A 15796-nucleotide genomic window follows, 5' to 3' on the forward strand; every position below is an offset into this window, starting at 1 on the left:
TGTTTATCCATCCATCCATCTATCCACCTACTTACCTACCTATCGTCCCGCTGCCTACCAGCCTGCCTGTCTATATCTATCTGTCTGTCTCCCTGTCTCCCTCTCTCTTTTGCTAGTTAGTATCCTGCTTTTATTATTTCTGCAATAACACACCCAACACACCTTCCTCCTCTTATTTTTCCCACAACAACAACCCTGCGAGGTGCGTTGGCCTGAGAGAGAGAGAGAGAGAGGAACTGGCCCACAGGCACCCAGCTGGCTTTGGTGCCCAAGCTTGGGACTAGAACTCACCCTCTCCTGGTCATTGGCTGAAAAGTCTCCCAGGTGGCTTCCAAGAGAGACGTTCTAACTTTCCTTAATCCTCCCCCCCCCCCCCCCGCGGATACGTGGTCTCCATTCCAGGAAATCTGCTTCCGGATTTCCCCCCCCCTCCTCCCCACCCCTTCCTTTCCTTGCCCAAACCAGCCCGAACAATCGGATTCGAAGTCAGGTATGGGGCAAGCGACCTCCAAGTTGGCTAGCTGGTTTCTTTGCTTATGAAAAACAGAGGGATAATTGCCCTGCTGTTGCGTTGTTGTGGTGACTTGCCAGAGTCTTGCCGGAGGAACCAGTTGGACGGAGCAGGTGGCTGGGACACAGGTGGGCTTGGTCTGCGAAAGTTGTGTGTGTTTGTGTGTGTGTGTGTGTGTGTGTGTGTGTGTGTATATATATACGCACGCGCTTGTGTTTGCAAATGGAACATTTTCCCTTTTGGAGAAAGGTGGAAAATACGATTGGATTTCTTTTCTTTTTTTCCAAAGAATTTTTTATTTTATTTTTTTATTCTCTTGCATACCATTTTAAGCATTCATTCGCACGACTGTTATTCTTCTTTGCATTTATCATCCGTATACATTTCTTATTTCATTTAATAGGTTATAATATGCAGTTTGGGTTGCTTTGTTTACCATCCCTTTTATAACCCCATCTTGTTTTCCCTTTGTTTTCTCCCTCCCTCCCTTCTCTCCTTCTTTCCTTCCTCCTCTCCTTTCCCTTTCTTTTTTCCCTTACCTTTCTCATACTCCTACTCTTCCTCTCCCCCGTCCTACCTGCTCTCCTTCTCTTTCTCTCCCTTCCATCCTCCTCTCCTTAACTCTTTCTTCTTTCCCCCGTCTTCCTTTCATTCTCCCCTCCTCTCTCCCTTTCTTTTTCTATTGTTGGTGTAAATTTCAAAACTCAGTTTATGTTTCCTTGGGATAGTATTTCCGCCAAATATAATTTAGTATCATTTCTTATTCCCTTACCTTTGCTAGTCTACCCTAGTTATGTTTCCGCACCCCTTTTATATTGGATTTCTTTTTAAAATATATTTATTATTATTATTTTTTAAGTTATACATTTATATCGTGTGCGTGAACAGAGTTGGTTCCAGGAATCATTCATATTAATCCAATTCACAGTAACAATATGAATGATCTGTATCACATTTCTCAAACTTAAGTAATCCTTATTATATTGTTCCAACATATACATTCAAAAAATGCCTAACTCCTCATCTATACCTTCATCTCTATCTTCCTTGTTTTATCTAAACTTTTTTCTATTATAGGTGAACAAATTTAACTAAGTTTCCATTTATATCGATCCAGTTTACGCTAACGTTGTTAATAATCTCTATCACATTTATCAAGTTTACCGAATCCTTATTATATGATGCATCTCCTCTTGAGTGCGATAATTCTTACCCATGTTTCCATTTTAATTCGATTCACAACAACAGTGAAACTGGATTTTGCAAGTCTGCAAAATACACCTTGTTCGTCTGCGCGTGCGAAGGAGAGAACTTGCGTGCCTGAGTGTGGAGGGAAGGGGGAAAGCTGGATTTCGTCCCTATGTGTGTCCCCCCCCCCAAAAAAAGTCTTGTTCTTCTGCGAAAAGAGAATCAAAGAAAACATGTGTTTGCGTGCGTGCATTTTGGAGACCAGTTGAACATCTGGATTTTGTCCCTACTCCAAAAACACATTTCTTGTTCTTCTGTGAACAAAGGGGGGGGGAAAAAAAACCCGGTGTGTTTTTGTGTGGGTGCAACACAATCCTTCATCGTCTCTGTTCCAGGTCCCAGGAGAACTTTTTTGAGTCCAAAAAAGGTGGGTGGGAATTTGAGAACGGGCCAGTTTTTGCTCCCCCACCCCACCAAACAGACACGGGGGGGGGTGTTGCTCCCAAGTTCGGTCTTTGTGTGTGTGTGTGTGTGTGTGTGTGTGTGTGTGTGCAAAGCTGCCTACGTCCTTGTGTACTTTGGCTGGTGTGCGTGTGTGTTCAGCTGGTTGATTCCTGAAGAGACATGACGTCAGTTGGCCTGGTTGAAGTTTTCTGTCTTTTTTCTTCTGGCTGCAGGTTTTGGTTCTGTGAATCGATTTTCCCTCAGGGGTTTTTTGTGTGTGTGTGCAAGGAATGGGGTTTCGGAGAGTTGCAGAATATCAGAGTTGGAAGGGACCTTGGAGGTCTTCTAGTCCAACCCTCTGCTCAAGCAGGAGACCCTCTCCCATTTCGGACCGATGGTTATCCAAATGTTTTCTTACAAACCTCCAGTGAATGGAGCAGCCACAACTTCTGGTGGCAAGTTGTTCCCCTGGTTAATTGTTCTCACCGGTAGATTATTTTGAGTTCCATAAATTGAGCCGTTTGCTTGAGAAAAAGCGGGATTGGAAATGAGCTCAGCTCGGAATCCCTCCGGGGATATAATCCACGTGGTTTTCTTGGCAGCAAGAGAAAAGTTATTTATTTATTTGCAGGTAATAAATAAGCTTACAGCAGCTGGTTTAGTGAGTGTTTGAAGAGACAACTGCAGGGGGGGAAAAGTAGCATGATTGTTTTTCACACTTATGACTATTGCAGCACCAAATTGGCTCCTATTTGTGACGGTGGCAGTCTCCCAGGGATTACGCGATCCCCTTTTGCGACCTTCTGACTGGCAAAGTCAACGGGAAATCCAGATTCACTTAACGACCGTGCGACTAACTAACAACTGCAGTGGTTCGCTTAACAACGATGGCAAGGAAGGCCGTAAAAACGGGAGCAAAACTCATTTAGCAACTGTCTCCCTTGGCGACAGAAATTTTGGGCCTCGTTATGGTCGTAAGTCGAGGACTACCGAGATAAGGGGGTTTGCACGCCCAAATAATTTGCGTAAACTTATCTAGGTGCTAGCAGATTCCTTCTGATTTTTGCCACCTTATCTCCAAAATTATTTAGAACGGAATAGAATAGCAGAGTTGGAAGGGACCTTGGAGGTCCTCTAGTCCAACCCCGCTGCCTAGGCAGGAAACCCTACAGCACTTCGGACAAGTGGTTATCCAGCATCTTCTTAAAGACTTCCAGCGTTGGGGCATTCACAACTTCTGGTGGCAAGTTGTTCCCCTGGTTAATTGTTCTTTATTAGATTTTATTACTGGCGAACCTCCAATCACGTAACTCCCGGAATACTGCGACTGTCTTAAATATGCGGCCAGCATCCGAATCTTGATCACGTGACAACGGGGAGGGGGGGGAGAGTGTGAAAAACGCCCCTAAGTCAATTTTTTCAACTTGCAACGGTCGCTAAACGAGCGATAGTTAAGTCTAGCGCTCCCTGTTGATCCGAGGTTCATATTGGCGGTTTGTTGCTGCCAGGGAAGGTCTGAAGGGCTTGAAAACGGCCTACAAAGCAAAAGGCCGCCTCGGAAATAAATCTCGAGCTGTGAACGTTGGCAGATGACAGGAAATTACACAAAGGGCATTTCGGAGACACGAGGCGTCTGCCAGGACCCGGCTTGGTTTCCTCCTCCTGTTTATGCTGCTCTTGCGAAGGAGACGCAAACGAAATCTCTGTGGAGATTCTCCGTCATCCAGGACTTTTTTTTTTTCAAGAGGCTACTGGACTTTCTGGGTTTTTTTTCTTGGAAGATGTTTCACTTCTCCTCCAAGGAGCTTCTTCCGCTCTGACTGGATAGTGGGGAAGGAAGGATTTAAATGACCAGCTGTCTGCAAGGAATATAAATCCTTCCCTTCCCCACCATCCAAGTCAGAGCTGAAGAAGCTTCTTGGATGAGAAGCAAAACATCTTCAAAGAAGAACAAGAAAGGAAGGGAAGGGAAGAGAATGGGAGGAAATAAGGAAAAGAGGGGAAAGGAAAGAAAGAAAAGAAAAGGAGGAAAAGGGAAAGGAAAGGAAGAAAAGAAAAGGAGGAAAGAAGGAAAAAAAGGAAGAAAAGAGAAAGGGAGGAAAGAAGGAAAAGGAAATGAAGAAAAGAGAAAGAGGAAAGAAGGAAAGGAAAGGAGGAGAAAGGAAAGGAAAGAAGGAAAGGAAGAAAGAAAATAGAAAGGAAATAGGGAGAAAAAGGAAAGAGGAAGGAAGGAAAAGAAAAGGGGAAGGAAAGGAAGAAAAAAGGAGGAAAGAGGGAAAAAAAGAAAGAAAAGAGAAAGGGAGGAAAGGAAAGAAAAGGAAGAAAAGAGAAAGGGAGGAAAGAAGGGAAAGGAAATGAAGAAAAGAGAAAGAGGAAAGAAGGAAAGGAAAGGAGGAGAAAGGAAAGGAAAGAAGGAAAGGAAGAAAGGAAATAGAAAGGAAATAGGGAGAAAAAGGAAAAGAGGAAGGAAGGAAAAGAAAAGGGGAAGGAAAGGAAGAAAAGAAAAGGGCAAGGAAAAGAAAGGAAAGGAAGAAAAGGAAAAAGAGGAAAGAAGGAAAGAAAAATCTCTGTGGAGATCCTCCGTCATCCAGGTGACGGTTGTCCCAAAGATGCTTTTTCAAGAAGCAACTGGACTTTGTGGCGTTTCTTTGAAGATATTTCGCTTCTCATCCAAGAAGATCAGGTGACCATGGGGATGCTAGCTACTAAGTGTGAAAAAAAGTCCTAAATCCCTTTTCCAGGGCTTTGGAACTTCAGTCACTAAATGAATGGTTATAAGTCGAGGATTACCCGTACAATCTCTCAAAAGATGCTCTTCTGCTCAGAAGTTTAAAGCAGGCGTCCAAAACGTTGATCAGATCCAGATGTTTCCAGATCAGGTGCCCTCATTTCCCAGGGACCAGATAAGACTCCTGTTGGGGATGCCAACAGGAAGATTTATTTTATTTTATCCCAGAAGACAATAGTGGGAACGCACTCGTGCTATGTTAGATCCTTTCCTGCCAGATCCGGTTGTATAAATCAAGCCTTATCTCCAGGAGATGCCCACACATTCCTTCCTTAATGGTTTCGGGCACTTTTCTGTTTTGATGACTTCAGATTCTTTAGAAAAAAAGAAGGGAAAAAAAAACGAGGGGGGAAAAAAACTTACTGCGTGGCAGTTTCCTAGCTGAGATATTTTGCCTTTGTCAAATGAGGCATATTATCTGTAGACAGAGAAGACAAAATTGGTGGCAAAATGTTTGCATCTGTGTATTGGTGTGTATATGCATGTGTGTAAAGGCGTACATGCATGCATGTCCCGTCGCCCCCGACTAAAACAAAATCCGGCGTGTAAGAAATTTGATGGCATTTGCCTAAAGTAGTGTTTTTCAATTTTGGCGACATTAAGTTGGGTGGACTTCAATTCCCAGAATTCCGCAGTATGTCTAGACTTCAACTCCCAGAATTCCCCAATCATCATGTGTGGATTTCAACTCCCAGAATTCCCCAGTCATTATGTATGGACTTCATCTCCCAGAATTCCCAAGTCATGTGTAGATTGCAACTCCCAGAATTCCCCAGTCAGTGTATGTGGCTTTCAACTCCCAGAATTCCCCAATCTGTATGTATGGACCAATTTCCAGAATTCCTCAGTCAGTGTGTGTGGACTTCAACTCCCAGAATTCCACAGTTGTTATGTGTAGATTTCAACTCCTAGAATTCTCAGTCAGTGTGTGTGGACTTCAACTCCCAGAATTCCCCCACCAATATGTCTGGACTTCAACTCCCAGAATTCTGCAGTCATTATGTATAGATTTCAACTCCCAGAATTCCTCAGTATGTCTAGACTTCAACTCCCAGAATTCCCCAATCATTACGTGTGGATTTCAACTCCTAGAATTCTTCAATCATTATGTATGGACTTCATCTCCCAGAATTCTCAAGTCATGTGTAGATTGCAACTCCCAGAATTCCCCAGTTAGTGTATGTGGCTTTTAACTCCCAGAATTCCCCAATCAGTATGTATGGACCAATTTCCAGAATTCCTCAGTCAGTGTGTGTGGACTTCAACTCCCAGAATTCCACAGTTGTTATGTGTAGATTTCAACTCCTAGAATTCTCAGTCAGTGTGTGTGGACTTCAACTCCCAGAATTCCCCCACCAATATGTCTGGACTTCAACTCCCAGAATTCTGCAGTCATTATGTATAGATTTCAACTCCCAGAATTCCTCAGTATGTCTAGACTTCAACTCCCAGAATTCCCCAATCATTATGTGTGGATTTCAACTCCTAGAATTCCTCAATCATTATGTATGGACTTCATCTCCCAGAATTCCCAAGTCATGTGTAGATTGCAACTCCCAGAATTCCCCAGTCAGTGTATGTGGCTTTTAACTCCCAGAATTCCCCAATCAGTATGTATGGACCAATTTCCAGAATTCCTCAGTCATTATGGGTGGACTTCAACTCCCAGAATTCCTCAGTCATTATGTGTAGATTTCAACTCCCAGAATTCCCCAACCAGCTGTCATTCAGCAATGTCATTCAGCAATGACCCATCCATTTCTACTCGTGACCCCCACCCCTTTACAGAAAAGGGGCTGAACCTTGGGTACCCCAAATCTAATCTCCTTCAAAACTCTCTTTTTCTCCCGCCACCAACTATGGGGGGGGGGAGCTCTCTATTTTTCGTTCGGTTATTCAGTGCAATGTTATCACATTCCTTCTGCTCAGCTCTGTTGTTGATTTCGGGGGGGGGGGGGGAGGACAACTCCCTCTTGGCTCCGCCCCCAACTTTTTAGAGGGTACCCCAACTGCACCACTTCAGTGGGGTCCTTGACCCCTCCCAAAAGACAGCAGCTGTTATCTTTTAGTGTGTTGCTGGGGGGGTCTCAAGAAGTCAATCCATGGGGCAGCGTCTGGTTTTTTTGTTTTTTTAAAAAAAAAACCTTCGACCACAAAATTGCCCCTCTGGTAGATCCGACGTATCTATAAAAAGAAACCCCAGATCTTAAAATGGATGCCTGCTCTAAAATTGCCCCTTTTGATCTCCGGGTAGTTTCTGAAGCTTTTCAAGTCTCAAGCATTTTTATTCCAGGCTGGTCTTTGGTGCTTCCCGGCGAATTCCGGCTGATGTAGGATTTTAGATCAGCTTATCCTGCGGCTCGGACGATTCTTCCAGACCGAGTCTCGAGAGCCGGAGTGGAAGGGATCTTATAAGGGACAAGAGGAACAGCCTTGGCTCTGTGGATCCACTGTATATTTTTTTGTGTTTGAATCTCTCTTGCAGGTTCATTAGAAAGAGAGTTTGGACGGCATGCAAAGTGGTGATACATCGGCAGAGAGTACGGATGATCCTCTTAGTAGTGGCCCACGAGGAGCACGACAGCCGCGAATAGTAGTGATCGGCGCGGGCCTCGCTGGCCTCTCAGCAGCCAAAACCCTCCTAGAAAACGGATTCACGGATGTGACAGTTCTCGAAGCGTCGGATCGAATCGGAGGCAGAGTCCAAAGCGTGAAACTCGGTAAGGGGGCGTTCGGCTTCGATCCCGGGAGTGATTTTTCTGAAACAGTGTAGGGTTTCCTGCTAGAGCAGGGGGTTGGACTAGATGACCTACAAGGTCACCCCCCCCCACAAACTCTGTTCTTCTGTTATTCAAATATTAGATGGCACAGGGCTGAGCAGGGGGTTGGACTAGATGACCTACAAGGTCCCTTTCAACTCTGTTCTTGTGTGATTCTCAAGTATGGAGATGGGATGCGGAGATTGCGGAGAGAGCCCTTCCCCCCCACCTCCGCCCCCAGCATAGCAGTTCTGATGCAAGCAGGATTTAAAGTATTTGCTAATTTATTAAATTTTTATCCCACCTTTATTATGACTTTATACCTTATAACTTTATTTAATACTTCTTCCTACTACTCCCCCCTCCCCAACAACAACAACTCTATGGGATAGATAAGACTGATAGTAAATGACTGGCGCAAAGTCACCCAGCTGGTTTTTACGGTTAAAGCGGGACTAGAACTCACAGTCTCCTGGTGATTGGCCCACAGTCATCCAGTGGGCTTTCATGCCTAAGGCGGGACTAGAACTCACCGTCTCCTGGTGATTGGCCCAAAGTCACCCAGCCAACTTTCATGCCTAAGCCGGGACTAGAACTCACCGTCTCCTGGTGATTGGCCCAAAGTTCACCCAGTGGCCTTCCAATGCCTAAGGCAGCACTAGAACTTACTGTCTCCTGATTCCTAGGCCTTACTGTCTCCTGATTCCTAGGCCAGCACCTTCGCCATTGGCTCTTTTCTCTCTCTCTCTGTGTGTGTGTGTGTGTGTGTGTGTGTGTGTGTGTGTGTGAAAATTGGAGAAATGTGTATCGGATAAAGGACTCTTAGTAACCTTAAAGTTGATCGTAATTTTTTCAGTTTTTGGATGTGGGGATCAAAAGGGGAAATAGATGCATAACAGGTAAAGGTTCCCCTCACACATATGTGCTAGTCGTTCCCGACTCTAGGGGGCGGTGCTCATCTCCGTTTCAAAGCCGAAGAGCCAGCGCTGTCCGAAAACATCTCCGTAGTCATGTGTCCGGCATGAATAAACGCCAAAGGTGCATGGAACACTGTTCCCTTCCCACCAAAGGTGGTTCTTATTTTTCTACTTGCATTTTTAACGTGCTTTCGAACTGCTAGGTTGGCAGAAGCTGGGACAAGTCACTCCGTTACGAGGCGCTAGGGATTCAAACCTCCAAACGGCCAACCTTTCTGATCGACAAGATCACCTGATCCTGGCTTTCCCGATGACTTTGATTGTTGGAAGGTTGCAAAAAAAGCAACCATCATACATATGATTCAGTTGCCAAGTGTCCGAATTTTGATTGTGCGACCACGGGGATGATGGTGCAGCAGTTATAAGCGTGAAAAGCAGTTGTCAAGATTTTTCTTTTTTTATCAGCTTATATTATAAAATGCAAAAACGAAGAGTAGGAAAAAGGGGAGGAAAAAAGAGAAGGGAAGAGAGTAGAAAAGAAGGGAAAAAGAAAGAAAAGGCATTGACTTTCTGACTCCCTTTTGGTGCAGTAAAATAAGATAAGTATAACAACCTCAACTTTTTACTTTTACATAAGGGTGGGAAGTAGCCATTTCTATAAATACAAACCTATGTAGTTGGTAAAAGTCTGTAGAGATTCTCCGTCATTCAGGTCATGGTTGTCCCAAAGGTGCTTTTTACATTCCTGTTTTTTTTTTCTTTTGAAGACGTTTCGCTTCTCATCCAAGAAGCTTCTTCAGCTTCTGACAGGATAGTGCGGAATGGAAGGATTTATATTCCTTGCAGACAGCTGGTCATTTGCATCCTTTTAGAGAGTCGTTGAGGCCACTTGGAGGTTTATCACTGTCCTCAGGGTCACCTGAGTGGTGCAAATGGTTCTTATAGTCTGCAATTTTTTTCCCCCTCTGGAAATCCATTCCTTAGTCCCCCGCCATTCCAAGGGTCTTCATTCCAAATTGTATAGCTAAAAGTCTTCAAAAGAAAAAAATAACAAGAAAGTTCCTGTTGCCTCCTGAAAAAGCACCTTTGGGATATCTAATCGGTAAAACTCGGAATCAAAGTTTCATTCTGCCCCTTCCCCCTATCTTGAGCACAAAGTCCAGAAGTGGTTTCCAGGTAGATGGAAAAGTCATTGTGGTTTTTTCTTTTCTTTTATCAAAGCAGTCCATTAGTCACCTCTGTTAATTCCATCAACGTTCGCAGTCCCTCATCCATGGTGGGGATCAAAGTCTCCTTCCGTTTTTGTGCATAAATCTTGCTTAAGATATAAGCCCAAAAGATAAATTAAATCCATCTCTTTGCCATCGACCTATAGAACCTCAAAGTTCCAATCCCCCCCCCCCCAATCTTTTTTCCATTAAACCCAAAGGTTTCTTACTAGGTCAAATACTACCAAGTAAGTGTAGAAAATGGTGTTCTGACCGAGGCTTCGCAAGAGCATGAAGCAAACTCCTGGTCTCAACAAAAACCCCTTTTTATTAATTGACTGTGAATTCTGCTCATTCACATCCAGCAAAGTCTTTCAAGGGAAGATTTACCTTCTCTGGCTTGGAGAGCTGCCAGGCCGATCTCTGCAAAACGTGGCCAGGAGTATCGGAGAGTCACGAACCAATGAAGCGAACTCATTGTCTCCTGCAAACTCCACTCCCCTTTTGTTCCCCTTTTATTTCCGCTGGGAGGGGCCATTCACTGTTCACCTGTGGCCTTACTCCCAAGTCGACCCTTGTTCTTTAGCTCTTCCCTTCGTCTGGCAGCTCTGCGCATGCGCACACTGGGAACAGGCTCCAGCTGTTCTTCTGCCTCACTGATGTCTGACTCTGAAGGCAGCTGATAACTGTCAGACGGCTCTGGCCCCCTCTCTGCCTCCGACACAGAGCCCTCGTCAGAGCCTTCCCAACCTCCTCACTGTCCGAATCTGCTGCCAGATCCGCTGGTCGCTGGTGGGCCACAACAAATGATCCTCCCCCCCCCCCAGTGTCGTTGTCCCTTTGAACAGCCACTAAATGAATGCTTTGTTATTTCCGATCTGAGCTTTCGTTGGCATGGAAAACTTCCCGGCTAGAGTGCTCTCTTCCAAACCGCTAAATGGGTCAAGCCCGTATTAAAACTTGCTCTTTTGACCAATTCTGTCTCGGGGCCAGCTTGCCTCAGTTTACCCTTCCTCTGACGTCTTTCTGGACACAATTCCGCCATTGTTTGTTTCCCCGCGTCCAAAGGTCCTTCCGCTCTCTTGCCGCGAAGGTGGAGTGAGAAGTTCTTGCTTTCTCCCGTCAAGTTCTCCTGCCTTTCATCAACCCCGGCCGGATACTGCTCCGCGATTTTGGCCGGAGCGCTCGTCCGTCGGTATTATAAATATCTTCTCTTCCGTCTTTGTGAGACTCTATAAATAGCACCCCGTCACGAGAAATTTTGGCAAAAACAAACCATCCTTGCGACAACGGGGTGATTAATTGTGATTTAAATCCTCAACGAGCATTCCTTGTATCCTGTCCTCAGCTGACACATCGTCCTTTTGGACACGCAAGTTGAGAAGTTCTTTCTTTTAAAAAAGAGAAAAGTAACCAGGGTGTAAGGCCCCAAACCAGCGGTGGAATGCTCTGAAGTCTGCTAGCGGTTCGGTGTGTCTGCTACTGAGCGTGTGCTTGGCACACCTGCGTGCCTGAGGTCTGCCCACGCCCGCTAAAAAAGGAACATTTTGAAGCCTTCCAAGTCTGCGAATAGAACAGCGGAAGTGGGGGGGGGGAGCCGCTGTGCCACGCGATTTAGATTAGCTAGAAAGCGGGAAATCCGACTAATAGAAATAGTGTGTCACAGCTGATCATTGCACAGTGGATCGTCGGAAATACCGGTTCGCCCAAACTGGTAACATTTCACCCCTGCCCCAAACCCACATAAGTTGCGTGTAACAGCATCACAACCCTTTTCTTTCTTCCATGACAACTGTAGACACTCCCCCCCCCAATTGTTCTTTATCTGATTTACCGTATTTGTCGGACTATAAAACGCACCATGATTTTGAAGAGGTAAATTTAAAAAAAAAAAGTTTTTGCACTCTGCAGGCCTCCCAAACCCTCTGCACGCCTTACACATATTCAGTGTTTTAAGACACACCCAGATTTTCACCCTCTTTTTTTTTTTGAGGGAAAAAGATGCATCTTATACTCCGGACAATACGGTATTTATTTAGCGTATGACATATCGTACACGGGGTTGGGATATATGTTGGTAGGATGGCTGGATTGAAAAAAAAACCCACAATAAAATAGGAGCGTTAAAAACGATCTATACCGGCGGCCCTCGGCTTACGACCGCGATGGAGCCCAACCTATCAGTTGCTAAGTGAGACAGTTGTTAAGTGAGTTTTGCCCCATTTTTGCAACCTTTCTTGAGGGAGTTGTTAAGGGAATCAGTGCAGTTGGTAAGTTAGTACTGTGTTTCCCCGAAAATAAAACAGGGTCTTATTTTCGTTTGACCCCTGAAATAAGCGCTTGGCTTTATTTTCGGGGAGGTCTTATTATTTTTGAGGTGCAGGAGGCAGCGAGCTGCTGCATGGCTGCTGCTGTGTTGCAATATTTTTGGGGAGGGCTTATTTTCAGGGGAGGGCTTCTTTTAGCGCATGTGCTCAAAAGCCCGATTGGGCTTATTATCCCGGGAGGTCTTATTTTTGGGGAAAGAGTTGTTATGTGAATTGGGCGTTCCCATGGATTTCGTTTGTCCGAAGGTCGCAAAAGGGGATCACGTACACCCAGGATACAGCAACTGTCGTAAATATGAATCAGTTGCCAAGCATATGAATTTTGATCACATGGTGATGGGGATGTTGCAACGGTCGTAAGTGTGAAAACCGGTCATAAGTCACTTTTTTCAGTGCCATTGTAACTTACAACGAATGTTGTAAGTTGAGGACTACTTGCTTTGGAAACTGGCTTGTTAGAAATAGGACATTGCAGTGGGGCCAAGGAATTTGTCATAACTTTGAGCAGTCGCTATCGGTCACTAAATGAATGGTTGTAAGTCGAGCAATACAGGCAGTCCTCAAGTTACAACAGTTCGTTTAGTGAACGTCTACAGTTACGGACTGAAAAAAGTGATGTATGATCATTTTTCACACTTACGACCGTTGCAGCATCCCTGGGGGTGTGTGTCACGTGATCAAAATTCAGACGCTTGGCCACCGACTCATACTTATGATGGGTCGCAGTGTCCCCTTTTGCGATCTTCCGACAAGCAAAATCAAAGAGAGAGCCAGATTCATTTTAACGACCGTGTTCCTAACCTAACGACGACAGTGATTCATTTAGCAATGGTGGTTAGAAAGATCCTAAAATGGGTCAAAACTCAAAGTCCCTTCCAACTCGGTTCATCTGTTAAAGAACTGTCTCGCTTAGCCACAGAAATTGTGGGCTCAGTGGTAGTCGTAAGACGAGGACTAACCTGTACGAGATAGGATTGGTGGAATCGGTTCCTTTCCGTGCTGCATTCAACCAGGGCTTTTGTTTTATTTGTTTAATCATTTCCTCCTGATGTGACATCACGGTCTCCCGTTGAGTTGATCAACACCCAGCAGTCCATTAACCCAGGAGGCATCTGAAGAGCTTCTGGGAGAGACGCGGTCAAAGAAAGGAAACTCAACAAGTCCAGCATCCGCCTTTTCAATTGAGGACCAAGAGCCTTGTGCGGCACTTGGCCACAACTCTGGAACGGGAAGTGGGTCATTGGCAGCCAAATCGCCAGAGTCGAAAATAGACCCTGGTCGGTGGCGCCTTGCCAGACAGGACGGAAGTCCTTCAAAGTCCAATTCCCGGGAGGACCATCGCCTCTGTCAACACACCTGTGCGATGTTTCCTGGTTTTGCTCTTCATGAAGGGACAGCCGGATCTTCACCGCGAAATGGCACGCTCTCTCTCCGGCTTTCTCACGAGAACGATGGGTCCTGTTTTCTCACCTTGGCGCGATTCCAGAAAGTGGGTGGCAATTCAACCAGACGTGGGTTGCTGCCGGTTCGGTGCGTGTAAAAAATTTTGGGCTCGCGTGCACGCCGGACGCGCGTTCCCCCTGCGCGCGTATTTGCACTAAAATAGGTCTCTGCATGTGCAAAATGTTAAGAAAAGGAAAATAAATAAATTGGTGCAGGAAAATTGTTCTGCGCATGCGCAGGACTGAAAATCAAGATGGCAGCGGCGTATGAGAACCAGTTTGGGGGCGTGGCAGGCCTGGTCGCTGCCGGTTCCAGCGACCCTAGCTGCCAAACCACTACCGGTTCACCGAAACCGGTACGAACCCACCTCTGAACTCAACGTGTAGCTTGCACCCAGGTGTGGCCATTCCTGCGCCAGGCTTCGGTCAATCAATCTGAATAGAGCTGGAAGGGACCTTGGAGGTCATCTAGTCCAAACACCCCCCCCCCCGCTCAAGCAGTAGACCCTGTGCCATTTCCGACAAATGGCTGTCCAGTCTCTTCTTAAAAACCTCCAGTGATACAACTTCTGGTGGCAAGCTGTTCCACGGGTTAATTGTCCTCTCTGTTAGGAAGTTTCTTCTTAATTCTAGATTGCTTCTCTCCTGGATTAGTTTCCATCTGTTGCTTTTTCTCCTGCCTGCTGGTGCTTTGGACCCCTCTTCTTTGCGGAAGCATCCCAAATATTGGAAGCCTGCCCTCATTTTAGCCCCCTCAGAGAGGGCCCGCAATCTGGGCGTCCTCCTGGATACGCCGCTTAGTTTAGACGAACACCTGACGGCCGTGACCAGGGGGGCCTTTTACCAGGTTCGCCTGGTACGTCAGTTGCGCCCCTTCCTGGATCGGGATACCCTGTGCACAGTCACTCACGCCCTCGTCCTTTCTCGCCTGGACTACTGTAACACTCTCTACATGGGGCTGCCCTTGAAGAGCACCCAGAGGCTTCAACTGGTCCAGAATGCGGCTGCGCGGGTTATCATGGGGGCACCTAGGTGCTCCCATGTTACACCCCTTTTAGGCGGCCTGCACTGGTTGCCGGTTGTCTTCCGGGTGCGATTCAAGGTACTAATTATGACCTTTAAAGCGCTCCATGGCTTAGGCCCAGGGTACCTGCGAGACCACCTACTCCCACCGGTAGCCTCCCACCGTCCAGTGCGATCCCACAGAGTTGGCCTCCTCGGGGTGCCGTCGGCCAGTGTCGGCTAGCGACCCCCAGGGGGAGAGCCTTCTCTGTGGGAGCCCCTTCCCTCTGGAATGAGCTGCCCCCGGAGCTTCGCATAATCCCCGACCTCCGGTCGTTCCGACGTTCCCCTAAAAAGTTGGCTTTTCCAGCAAGCCAGCCTGGCCTGAACAAAACAAAATAAATTATTGAGCATTGTTAATTTTAGTCTATTTATTTTTTAAATGTTATTGTCAATTCTAATTGGATTTGTTTGGGATATTCTATTTAATTTTTTAAACTTTTCTATTATGTGTTTCTTTTAATGTTGTACGCCACCCTGAGTCCTTGGGAGAAGGGCGGCATATAAATCTAATAAACCAAACCTAAACCAAACCCTCATAGTCCTTTCTTTTCTCTAGACTGGCCCAACCCGAATCCTGCAACCGTTCTTCGTTTTAGTCTCCAGGTCTTTTAATCATCTTCGTTGCTCTTCTCTGTACTTTTTCCAAAGTCTCAATATCTTTTTTGTAATGTGGTGGCCAAAACTGGATGCACAGTGTGGCCTTGTAAAGGCTTTGTAAAGCAGTAGTAATACTTCACTCAACTTCTGTTCCAGTTGAGGTTACAGGTAGTCCTCAAGTTACAACCACAATTGAGCCCAAGATTTATGTTACTAAGCGAGACAGTTAAGTGGGTTTTGCCCCATTTGAGGATCTTTCTTGCCCCCGTTGTTAAGTGAATCAAGTCCTAGAACTATCTAGTTCTAGTCCCACCTTAGGCATCAAAGCCAGATGGGTGTTTTGGGGCCAATCAACCAGGAGACGGTGAGTTCTAGTCCTGCCTCAGGCATCAAAGCCAGATGGGTGACTTCGGGCTAATCAACCAGGAGACTGTGAGTTCTAGTCTTGCCTCAGGCATCAAAGACAGCTGGGTTACTTTTGGTCAATCACCAGGAGACTGTGAGTTCTAGTCTTGTCTCAGGCATCCAAGCCAGCTGGGTGTCTTTGGGC

At 45.9% G+C, this 15796-nt stretch overlaps 1 protein-coding gene across 2 annotated transcripts in view; it reads left to right on the top strand.

Annotated features, from left to right (window-relative positions):
* Positions 1–574: 574 nt before the first annotated feature.
* Positions 575–15796, top strand: part of LOC116523235 (spermine oxidase-like) — a 31871-nt gene continuing 16649 nt past the window's right edge. Inside the window, exons 1-2 of one of the 2 annotated variants that reach the window (XM_032238325.1) lie at positions 575–639; positions 7417–7651. In XM_032238325.1, coding sequence (XP_032094216.1) covers positions 7444–7651 — 208 coding nt within the window. In that variant the 5' untranslated portion in view covers positions 575–639; positions 7417–7443. The remainder of the gene's footprint in view (positions 640–7416; positions 7652–15796) is intronic. The other variant, XM_032238326.1, reaches the window with a different exon arrangement.

Source organism: Thamnophis elegans, unplaced genomic scaffold, assembly GCF_009769535.1.
Source record: "Thamnophis elegans isolate rThaEle1 unplaced genomic scaffold, rThaEle1.pri scaffold_115_arrow_ctg1, whole genome shotgun sequence".
NCBI classification, from domain to species: Eukaryota; Metazoa; Chordata; class Lepidosauria; order Squamata; family Colubridae; genus Thamnophis; species Thamnophis elegans.